The sequence below is a fragment of the Lissotriton vulgaris genome, chromosome 7 (assembly GCF_964263255.1).
Source record: "Lissotriton vulgaris chromosome 7, aLisVul1.2, whole genome shotgun sequence".
Classification (NCBI taxonomy): domain Eukaryota; kingdom Metazoa; phylum Chordata; class Amphibia; order Caudata; family Salamandridae; genus Lissotriton; species Lissotriton vulgaris.
In genome coordinates, this window is record NC_141695.1 from 1,650,947,048 (window position 1) to 1,650,959,769 (window position 12,722).

Here is a 12,722-nt window from a genome sequence, read left to right on the forward strand (position 1 = left end):
GTAAAAATCAAATAAACAAAGTACAAGAACAGGATGATTTTCTCTGTAAATGTTAAGCAAGCAGCTGAATAAAAGGTTGCTCTCAAACTGGAACCTGGGAAGCTTCCTTTAAAGAGACTTTCTCACGTCTGGCTTGGAAATCTTACCCAGTCTGGGAGGATAGGGAAGAGAGCATATCATTAGTGATACAATGGGCATAAAAGTCAGCAAACATCACTAGAAATGTAAGGTTAGGAAAACTTAATATATTCCACAAATTTTGTTCTGCATGAGCTTATTCCTTTCAAGTAAAGGGCAAAATGTAAACCATTATTATAAACCTTTAAGTATCACTTCTTATGCCATTCTCTTTATAGTGCTCGTGAAATTCAATTTTTACTGCCTTTTCTAACTATCTAATGTTTACAAAATATGCCAGTTTTGGCCTCTGGGGCGCATTTTTCCAAGTCATGTTTCTGCAGTGTGAGTGACTTCACACATTTATGAAGCTTATAATTAATATTTGGGAAAGATAGCTAGGGAGAACGAGTATATTAGGAGAAAAGTGCTTATGGTTGGGGGGTCGAGCTCTACTTAGGTACATGATATAAAACAGAAATATTCCACCCTGGGCTTCCAAGGCCTACACCCTTTAAAGTTTTCAGAATAACAGTATTCAAATGTAATTCGATCTCGTGGTTAGCTTGAAAATATGGTCTGATGCCAATCCTTGAGGGGCAAATTTGGACATTTCAGATGTACAAGATTGTGGAGCATCTCCCACAAGGGAAAGTGGGATTGGGGTTGACAGTCAGTACGAGTAACATGAGTTGCGCTCCCACATTAAAAGTGCCTTGCTTAAGGGATGTCACAACAATAGAGATATTTTTATTAAAAAGATACAGGCAACTTTCCAATGCTATCTATGCTGGAGAAGAATTAAAAAAGAAAAACCTGGTGAGGAGGTCATGCCTGTGCATGACAAAACCTTTCATGATTTTCTGTATTTACAGAACGATTACCATAACTGCTAAATGCTATCATTATTTGCTCATTCTTATATCTTCATCAGGTCCATTTCTTTTCTCCAGTACCTTGAGGCCTCACTTTCAAATGATGCAGAGTCAAACGCCTGCATCCGCAGAGGTCTTCTTACGCGGCTAGTGCTGCCAGTGCTTCTCCAGGTAACTAGTGGAGCCTGATCCGTTTCTTCTTCTGGAATCTGATGGGCGTAGGTTGTAAGATCCTCACCACCAAAGCTGCGAACACAGAAGATAAAATTGGCATATTATAGTAATAACTTGGCTTTCCTGTGATGTTTTTTTACATAGTTGTGTGGCTTTGCAGATTTGTAACTAATAGGCCTTATTACTACTTAACTTCATGGTACTAATTTATTCATATCAGAAAGAGATTGACACCCAGTCATGTCTGGTGGAAACTGAATGTGTGACCTTCAGGGTTTTTCGCCAATTATATGCAGGAGACGCAGGATGTTTAGGCCTAGAGGATTAGGCTGAGTGGTTTAGGGTTAAACACTGTAAATCATCCTTCGTGGTTTAGACTCCGAGCCACATTACAAGTGACCTGTAATTCCTGATTCAACTAATAAATCAGCTAATAGCTGCCCTATCAGGATGCAATTGTGCAAGAACACTGTTGGTCCGGAGATTTTTACATGAATCTGACCAGAACGTTGTGTGGGAACACAGAGGATCTGAGTTTTTTTTATCCCGGTGAACATCTGGCTGGAAATGTAGAAAAGCATACAAGAATCAATGTGGAAACACATCTTATACCTCATCATCTCGTCATTGTTGTAGCCTGCTGGCACTGCTAAGTACTGGCAGTTCTCCAGGGAGGGGAGCTATCAGGCTAATTGACTGCCCACTTGTAATATCAGTATTTTAGGTTGGGTCTTGGTGCTCAGTGTTTTAAGATTAGGCTTAAGGAAGACGTTCATTCAGGTTTCAATGGGTTATTTACTAAGGATCCGCCTGGGCACTCACGTGGCGCAATGCAAAGCATCAATTTACCTACCATTGCAAAAGCCAGTAAAATTGTGCAGTTCAATGCCACAACCCGCCCAACACTAAGCAAATCAAGGCCTTAATCTTATGTTGATCACTATGGACCTACAGTGTAAGGTCATCACTAGTTCAGCATCAGTCCCTGACTGGTACCTTCTGCCACAGGCTTCCTGTGCACAGATACCAGGCTTAGCTAGATGGTAGTCTCACATACTCAGTCTACACACATGGGTGCTCATGTATGCAGAATCTACAACAACAACATTAAGCTGTTTGTTAATTTACACCATTATGAAATATATTGACAGTACCAGTGTCAAGGTATGATGACACCAAAAAGACTTGTATAGAAAGAACAAATAAATTAACCCCTTCCGTGCTGGGGTAATTCCCCCGCTGAGCTGGGAGGCGGGGGGGGGGCGAGCTCGTCATGACTACACCCGTTCCCGTGTACGCTCAGCACAGCAGGGGAATTATCCCCGCGTGTGAGCGTTCCACGGCTCATGACGAGCTGAGCAGTCATGAGCACCGGAGTGCCGTGCCTCATGACAAGCTCAGCTCGTTATGAGCATGGATGAGGTTAATACTGCTCACTGGTGTGTCAACCAGGGCACCAGAGAAAACACACACACTCTACCAATCATACACATTCAGCAATGGATGACATGCAACATCTAAACAGAAGCTAAGTGGCAGGCCAAGCACTTTGTTTTTCCCCAACATGGATTGAGATAGTGATCACTGGTATAGAAACCCAGTACTGAAAGGGTATAACCTTTACCTCAAAGGTCATTTGCAGAGCGGGAAGGATGGGCAGGGCGTTAAGAAATCTAGACTGTGTCTCTACCAGATATAAAGTTACAGAAGGTAAGTAACTTTTACATCTGTCAGAAATATCTAGCCGTAGTTTCCTTAACTTTGAATTAAATACCCTAGCTATACCCCACTGGAGGAGGGTCTGCAAACTAATCCTATGATAGTTCTCAAAGAGAACTAACTGGTCAAACTAACGACTGACCAAGTGTACATATGAATAGCAGAATAAGGGCTAGGCTCTTAATAGAATCCATGATCACTGTTTCAGAACACGTAAATTAAAACGACCTACAGGTCCAAGAGAATCGGCCTTTGAAGGAAAAGGGTTGAAAGCCCCTGAAGAACGATCTGTCTGAAGACAGACATGAACCTCTGTCCCCAAGAGGGAAAAAAAAGCTTGATTACCAAAAAGGGCCAAAAGCATAATCAAAGTCTGATAATATGCATTGTTTGTGACAATAAAAAATTAGAAAAAGAACTGTCCTGAGAAAATTCCAAAACAGGACTTTCAGAACTCATTTCCTCAAGGGAAAGATGAACAACAATACCTCCTTGGTATAAATAATTTAGTTTGGACAAAAAGGAATATCCATATTTATTCCACGCACTGATTGCATAACATCTTGCTACAAGATTCATATATAGACAGAAAGATATATACAAACATACATTTGTCACCAGATACTCCAATTGCCAGTAGACATAATGTATAAAGTTTGTCTCCATATAGCCTTCAGGGCCAAAATGCAAAAGAATGACAACTATTTTGAGCTCAGAAAAAGCTCAAACACCAAGGCAATCGAGAAAAGAGAATTGACTGCATTTTGACATCTTTCTTTTCACATTTTTTTTAACCGATATGTGTAACACATATGATATTGTCATGTATACACTGTATACATAAGAATAAACTAGAACAGAGAAACCAGTTCCAAAAAACACTTCTCAATAATATTAACGAAGGGGACGTACCTAAAAGTGGAGCTCGAAATGATCTCATAGAGAAATGTCAATACAATTATAAAAAAAACCACAGCAGCAAATGTTATCATGTGCAGGTTGTATGACATTACAACGCATGCTTTTACTACGCATGCCTTTACATCGGAAGTTTTACAACGCATGCTGTTACAACGCATAGTGTTGAGGGGTGCTGGATAGTGAATAGTTTAATTTACTATTCTAACTCCAGTCCCCGTGGATAGTAGGGAAGGTGTTGGATAGTAAATTAAATCTATTCCCTATCCTAGAGCGCCCCCCAGCGCAATGCGTTGTTACAGTATGCATTGTAAAACTTGCGATGTAAAGGCATGCGTCGTAAAAGTTGCGTTGAAAAGGATGTTCCCTTCATGTGCATACCTTTTATCATCTTATGTACTATCTCCGAAACAAGAGATTTGGCAAAAATACACAACCCAGAAAGAAAAGGGGGAGGTATTACGCCACCCCTTCAATACTATTAGCGACTTGCCTTACAAAAACATGCAGTCTGTCAAATGGTAACTGAAAGCCACAAGAAAAAGCAGTCATGAATCCTCACTAAATGAGAAATGCTAAAATAAACAAGTACCTCCTCTCCAGAAGATAGGAAACGTGGATCAGATAGAGCTATGTATATCAAGAACATCAAAAGAAGAAGAAAAATCCATCACAACATAGTCTTCAAGATTTTACGTTGGTTTAGAGACAAGTTGGACCAATCACAAACCTTTGGCTGCCAATTTACCGCACCTGATTTGAAATAATCATGTCTACACTAGGCACCACTCCTTTACTCTTAAGTAAGAACTCACAAGCAAATAGCATCCAAAAGAATGCACAGTATAAACTAGAGCAACGTTCCAACTTGCTCAATCATAAAAGAATTGAAGCACTCATAATAAATACGTAGTCCACTGAAGAAGAGCAAACAATCCACACTGAAGCCAATGGTTTAGAAGATACCATAGATGCGTGAAAACGTAAGAGAACCCCCCGAAAGGGTATCACAAGAGGAAAAGAGGGCTCTTAGCTCACTACAATAGTTCTTACGAGAACATAACACGAAGTCCAAGTAAGGCTAATCTGTATAACAGAGACATCTATAATAAAGAAATATACTACAAAAGTAGTATTTTTTGAAGAGCTATATAAAAGCAAACCAATACTCCACATAGAGTAAGTAAAATCCCAAATGGGGTATAAACTCTTGAGACTAGCCCTTTATCAGAGTAATTGAAAGAGTAAACCAGCTACCCAGCTGTAAACATCATCCGAAGATTAACCAAGTCAAATCTGGAGTCATATTTTCTCATTATATGGAAAAAGTAGTGCTTTAACCTCAACACTACATGACATATCAGAGGTAGGCCTGAATCATAAGAATCACTGTCTTGGATACTTAGGAAAACCTGATAAGCTCCAATTACTAATATCCAGCAATGAGGCATTGCACTGAAGAATCAGTATGACTATCAAATACACAAGCCCCATCAAAGGTCAAGTCTTTTAAACTCTCCCTAACATTCTCAGGTAACCTTGACTCAGGCAACCAAGCGTTTCTAAGGAGAGCAACTGATCGCGCCATAGCTCTGCTGATGGAATCTGGTGTGTTCATTGCTGGTTTATTATTAAAGCTCGTCATTTCACAGCCATCCTGCACAAGCTGAGAGAGCTCAGCCCTGACCCCTACAGGAAGGGAAGGAAGCAGATGGCTGACAGATTTCCACAAAGCCAAGGAAGTCCTTCCTAGGACACAAGATGTGTACAACAGCCTCAAGGCCAAACTAGTCGACCAAAGCTATTCCGTCCACACATCTCCAACCACCTAGACTCTACCTGGAAGAAGCAAAGGAGAAACACCCACACTTGGCAAAGCCGTAGCCATTTGCACAACAAACTGTTTAGCAGTAGGGTGTCAAGAAAGGCAAGCAGGGTCATCCGGAGCAGGACGATGACGATGCGAAATGGCACACTCAACAGAGATGCCTAACATCGGACATGCCCAAGTACTTAGGAGAATATCATAAAGAGACTCTAAGTAAGGTAGCAAAGTACAACACCAGTGACACTCTGATGAAGTAGATCCACCAATGGATCAGATGACAAAGTCACCGATTGAAGCTGCAATTATAATATTCCAGCAGCTCTTTTGATAGTCTTTGCAAAAGCTGCACTAGCCTCTGTCGCCATTCGTGGCAGAGAAAGCAGATCATAATCAAGAGATGGTTGCAGACTACCATCTCCAAAAAAAAACCAAAGAACCACCTGTCTGAGGTTGACCAAGACCAACCAAGCAGTCGACGTCACCAGTGTCTGCAGAATATTCCTGCAACACTGGAGAAGAGGCAACATAAGCAACCTCATCCTCAACTTGTGGAGTTGATGGCGCAGGAGCTGCAGTGGCTATAAGTGTCATCTCCAGCGCCGATCGATGTTGGGCGGTTTTGTATCAACATGTGCCTCATTTATGATGAGTGAAAGAATACTGGCCTTTGAAAAAGTATTGCTAGAAGAAGTCATGCAATCACTAGGAGAACGGAGGTATATAAAATACAACACAAGTAAAGAAGAGAAAGACGCACTCTATGAACTGTCACGTAATGAAGCGATAGTGATCAAAGCAGCGGATAAAGGGGGAGCAATTGTGGTACAAAACACACAAGACTACATCTGCGAAATTAATGGACAACTCCAAGTGCAAGACAGCTATAGCAAGATAAGAGGAGACCCTACCCCTGAAATAAAAACACTAATTGAAACAGTAACCGAGGATGGAATGGATAAGGGCTTTTTAAGCCAACATGAACATGATTTTCTCAATCAACGGGAATCGAGAATTCCAACAATATATGCACTACCTAAGGTGCACAAGAGACTTGAGAAGCCACCTGGTAGGCCCATAGTATCGGGTTGTGGCTCGATTCTGGAGCCTCTGAATAAATTTATAGACCATTTTTTGCAACCATGGGTCTCACATACCAAGTCTTATGTGCGTGACAGCATGCACATTATTCAACTCCTAGAGGGTCAACCATTTGATAACAAGAAACAGATGTTGGTGACACTTGATGTGTCATCATTGTACACGTCAATTCCACAAACTACTGCGATAGAAGTCATTAAGACTACACTTGACAGAAGAGAAAGACCTCATTGGATACCAACTGACTTCTTGGTAGACCTCCTTCAAATAGCAATGAAGAAAAATGTCTTTTTATTTAAAAATCAATTTTACTATCAATGCAAAGGTGTCGCCATGGGGGCTACATATGCCCCCAGCCTGGCTAACATCTTCATGGACCACTATGAGGAAGAGCACCTGTATGACTCAGCCAATCCCTACCTGCACAACATCGATGTATGGAAAAGGTACATTGCTGATGTGCTTATGATCTGGTCAGGGACCGAAATGGACTTGAAAGACTTCTTTTCGTGGTTGAATACTAGGGATAATGATATCCAATTCATAATGGTCACAACTCAGAATCCATTGATTTCCTGGATCTCACATTCAAGGTCGAAAATGGTCAATTGTATACAGATCTATTTCGTAAACCAATGGGAAGGAACACACTTCTGATGTACGGATCCCACCATCCCAGGAACCTAAGGGACAACTTGGCCTATGGTCAGTATTTGAAAATAAGAAGGAATTGCTATAGAAGACAGGATTTTTTCCAGGCAGCGGATGATTTGACATTACGATTGAGGAAACGAGGATATCTATCGAGTTTGCTTAAAAAAGCAAAAAAACGTGCATGGTATCAACCGCGTGAACAACTGTTGGAACCAAAAGAGAAGACGGATGGCACAAAGAACTTAGTGTGTGTAACCACATACAATACTAGGAGTGCAGATATCAAAAAAACTATAAAAAAGTATTGGAACCTTGTGGCAAGTGATCTACAAATGGAGGAGCAACCGTTGTTTGCATTCAAACGAGGAAGGAATATCAAGGATGTAGTTATCAGGGCTTTCCTTGATCCGCCAAAACATCAGGACCTAAGAAGTATGATGAATCTGCCACCATTGACAGGCAACCACAAGTGTGGTAGTTGCAAGGTCTGTGATCTTTGTCAGGAAGGATCAAGCTTCACTCATAACTCCAAAACGTATAGATTGGCACATTTTACTAACTGTAACAGTACCCATGTGATATATACCATCAGTTGTCCATGTGGATTGCTATACGTAGGGCAAACTACACAAAGAGTTAAAACAAGAATTCTACAACATATGAGCCGACTCAGATGTAACACCATTGGGGCCCCACTAGTTGAGCATTATAACACCTACAAACACAAGCCAGAGGAAATTGAGTGGAGAATTGTGGAAAAGGTAACTGTAGGCCCAAGGGATGGATCCTTGGTAAGGATTATGAACTATAAGGAATGCAGATGGATACATTCTCTAAATAGTGTCCTACAGGGCCTTAACGAGAGAGAGGAAACAGCGAGACAAATGGGGCAGCTGTAACTGAATCTGAGGGAATGTATGGTCATTGTTGCCTCTCTTGATATATATTGTGTACAAGAATTCTTGATTACAATACTTTACCAAATACTGTTTAGTCCTCATTTGTAAATGTGAATGTAAATATAAATATGATGATCAATGGTTGTTTATGTAACTTTTATGTAACATTCGTGGATTACTAAAATTGACCTGTTATTTTATAATAATTGTTTACAAGATGATGGCCAACTACAGGTGGTGATCGATTCCTAGAGATATGCCAAAATACCGGTTTCTTCCTCTTAAAGAAACATTTCTTTGACTCGGTCACATAATTATATAGAGATTCTAATATAACAGACATAATCACCTCCTTTTCATAAGAAACGTCTTCTCTGTTTGTCCCATGAATTTATTAGTCCCTAAAGGACTACAATGATGATTTACAGACATGTTCCTTTAATAAAATAATCACTGAAGATTTGCACAACGTGTCTCCCGATTGCTTAGCAACGAGAGACGCTATGATGTCATCCCGCACCCAGGCAGGGTTGCTTCGCAATGCGGAAGTAGGGGAGATCACGTCAATAGACTTGTGCCCCAGATTCGCGTTGGGTTGCCAGGCAACAAGAACGTCCTCGAGGCTGAACGCGGAAGTGAATTTATATCGCGTCCACTGACTCGATACCGTATAGCCGAGCGGACGCTTTCTGAATCCCGGATCGGGGAATGAAACGGCACTCTTGATAGTGAGTGTAGCGAGTTACCGATCTACTAAGACTAGAACCCAGCCAATGGGGTCGTGTGAACTCACAGACCTTTTCTCCGTTTTTAAATTTCAGAAACATCACATTGAGTGCCTGGTAGAACAACCATGGCAACCAGCCACCATGCCTCACATTAACGGAGGTTTTGAGACACGTCAAACTAATGGTGAGTGTCATTAGGAGAGCTTAAAGCTATAATACTCACTCCAAGCCTAGCGTAATACGTTACTAATGACCCACATGTAATATTAATTTGCAGATTGTGGAAAGCAATGCACAATCGTGGTAAATAGAAAGAAAGCTGCAATTGAATAGGATTATACCTGATTAACACAACAGGATATCCATAATAGGTGAGTGTACAACACTCGTGAGGCTCAATCAAAATTCCCCTAAATGTATAATGTTGAATAATCAGCACAATCCTTACAATTGTGTTTGACTATATAGATTCTTCAACACTGAAGAGGACATCCTTACCAAGTAGAATATCGGGATGTCTGTTCCATGAAGATCTGGTAAAAAAATTATTTTTTGAAGAATACTGCCAAAAACATTTTTTCTCATAACCTTGTGCAATATCCAAACCTGATGGTTTTATTCCTTTTAATTAAACCAACAGGCGCAATAATCCTTTCCAGCCCCCGTCCTGAAGAAGACCCGCTAGCGACCCATAAATAAGGTGTCCACAGGGTCGAAACGTCGACAGAACCACTAAAAGGACCAGTTTACCGTGCCCAACACACCACAGCTAATTAATATAGGGTGTTGGACTTGAGTACCAATAAAACAGGACTCGGCCTTTCTAACTTTTTCCTCTTTTTCAATACTCCTTTATTCACATGTAAATAGACCACCACTTATATGTCACAGTGTCACAATATTTTCACGTCATGTCACTTTGCTCACTGATTTGAATTGTTGCGCCGCATTTTGTATTTTGTAATTTTTATGCATATACCTAAGGTGTCAGTCAAAAACAGAATAACAAAAATATGAATGAAAAAATAATTCAATAATTAAAATCATTCTGACCCTCTTCTGTGTTTGGTTTTGCACTTTAATGATTTAATCAAGGTAGCATAATAAGTAATGAAGTTATGTTTTGACCACTGTTGAAGATACATACAAGATTTAAAGCAATTGTTTTCACACCCGAAAGAACCACTGTTGAAACTATTATTGTATTGCCCAGGTTCTTAGGGATACTGGGTTACCCCATAAGAATTATTCTTCTAATGGTTTCTACAGCATCGATCAGCGTCGAGGCGGCGTCATGTCCACCGGCGCCACCGACGTCCTTACAGGAAGCTGCACGGGGCGGTGTCCTAACACAACACCAACTCCCTGCACAGAGTTGAGGTCCTCCAATGGCGCCAAGGGCGAAGCCGCCGGTGAGCTCCCAATCAGAGTGCCTTCAACTTCTTTGGGGGCTGAGGGCGCACCAGGGAGAGGTGTTGACCCAAATAAGGTTTGTAGAGACTGAAAATATGCCTGCATTTGGGTCATAGTTGCCTCAGCTCCAGGATAAGGAGGGAAGCTCGGGTCAAACCCTGTGCTGTCAGCTCCAGTAAGGACCAGGAGGAACCAGCAACAACGCCATGACTTCGCGAGGCCGAAAACCTCGGATACTTGGATCACTTCTGCTGGGATTTCCGCAACTTGGACAAGCGACGCCCATGGGAACAGCTCCTTGACAGGCCCCACGTAGGAACTTCAGAGTGGGAAGGAGATCAACGTCGCCTGGACTTCGAACAGGAGAGCCACTCGTCAGTAACTTCATCCGCTTCTCCCTCAAGGACTTAGGCTTCAGCCTCTCACAGACGTTGCACACCTTGGAGTTGTGGTGCTCTCCTGAGCACCACATACAGATGGCATGCAGATCCATAGCAGACATCGGTCGAGTACAGGTCTCGCACGTCTTGAAACCCGAAGGCATAGGCACACCTTTTCCAGACGCAAAAGGTGTTGAGGAAAGCTGAAAACAGAAGGCCAGAGGAACCGCTTCTCCGGATCCGCGTTGCAGCGCAGAAAATAAGAAACTGATGTGCGCGCACTGGAGGGGACTTATATGGCTCCTCTGACTTCATACACGGAGACGACGTCCCCACTGAGCCATACAACGCCATCCCCCGGTGCGCAGAGGTACTGCTGAAAAATTTCCAGACTGGTGCCCGGAGAGAATTAAAAGTTAAGGAATCTACGGCTAGATGTCTCTATCAGATGGGGGTATTACTGGTACTGCTGATTGTTTTATTGATGGTGTTGGTATTATTGTTGATTTGTTTCATGGTGATATTACTAATGGTGGTGTTGGAGGCTGTGGTATTGAAAGTATCAGCGATGGTGGTATTGGTGGTAGGGGTGGTCACATTACTGGTGGTGTGGTATTGATATTTGGGTGCTAATGATGGTGGTGTGGTATTGGTGGTTGTGATATTAGTTATTATGATCAATTGTCCGAACATTAATTTATGTCCATCAAATACACACAACTCCTAACTGCTTTTTATTACATCCAGGCGGGGTAGCACCATGGAGTTAACAGTGGTGATGGTACTGGGGGCATTGGTGGTAGGAGGACTGGTACTGATGATAGGGAGATTGGTGGTGGCATTGTGGAGATGGTATTGGTTGTTTTTTATTGGTAGTACAAGGGGTGATGGTGATCTGGTGGTTTGAGTAGGTGGTAGTTGCATTATTGGTGGTATTGGTGATGGCATGCTGCTGGTATAAGCCTTTGTGAAGAAACCAACCTGGATAGGATGCTGTCCTGGGAACGTCTGGAGTCCATGCTGGGGATCTTCTGGTAGGCCAGAATGGGGTTGCGCTTTACACTGTCTCCTACAGCATCTGTCTCCATGCCATCAAAGGAATCCTGTGTTTGCTTGATTTTCCTGGCCTTATAAAACTCAAGAATGCTTTCTTGCGAAGCTTCTTTTCCCTGGAATTGTGTATTAAAAGAAAAAGAGTTAATGAATCACCACATAAAACATTCTCATCTGTCAACAGCTGGTAGAACACCGGGCATTTATTTCAAAGGCTTATTGTAAGGCTGCTGGGTCATGCAGAGCTCTGTTTCCTGGTTTTTCCAATGTTTATGAGGACCGATAGAAAGAGAGCGCCTGTTGCTGAGCTACAAGATGAGGGCACCAGGGTAAGCCCAGGAAACAGAAAAAGTGGGAATAAGTATTTGAATTTCCCATATACCTTTTCGCCTCTATAATAAATATAAATTTGGTAAAATGGATGTCAAACCTGGAATCTAATGCCAAGTCCTTGATAGTGATTACCCTATTATAAAGGGATTTCTCATGAAGTGTAAAATGCATTACGACGAGTTGGGCCGGCGGCATTTAGATTTGAAAAAGGGTGTTGAGAAGACCACCTGTTTATATGCACAGCTGGGAAAAAACAAAAAACAAAAGTTCCCAATCTTGGAGGATTGCTCCGATCATTTCCTTTATTAAATTCAAAATCTGTGAACTCCTCTCAATAACCTATGATAGCCTTATCAAGAATGTCCTGGATTCCATCTTTTGTTCGAAAGTAATATTTCAATAAGTATTCATTTTAAAGTGCGTCATAAAAACCTCTTACCGTAAAAACATACTGGTATTGGACGCCTTTGAAACTGCAACAAGCAGGATTGTTACCTCGTTCTAACGCTGGAGATGTTCGGGAGTTAACTGTG

General features: G+C 41.6%; 1 protein-coding gene across 1 annotated transcript in view; it reads right to left on the reverse strand.

The window, feature by feature from the left end:
- LOC147706209 (piezo-type mechanosensitive ion channel component 2-like) overlaps positions 1–12,722 on the reverse strand; it is a 612,835-nt gene that overhangs the window by 192,071 nt on the left and 408,042 nt on the right. Inside the window, exons 33-34 of the mRNA XM_086929599.1 lie at positions 11,785–11,972; positions 1,074–1,238 (exon numbers count right to left, since the gene is read on the reverse strand). Of these exons, the coding sequence (XP_086785725.1) occupies positions 1,074–1,238; positions 11,785–11,972 (353 nt within the window). The remainder of the gene's footprint in view (positions 1–1,073; positions 1,239–11,784; positions 11,973–12,722) is intronic.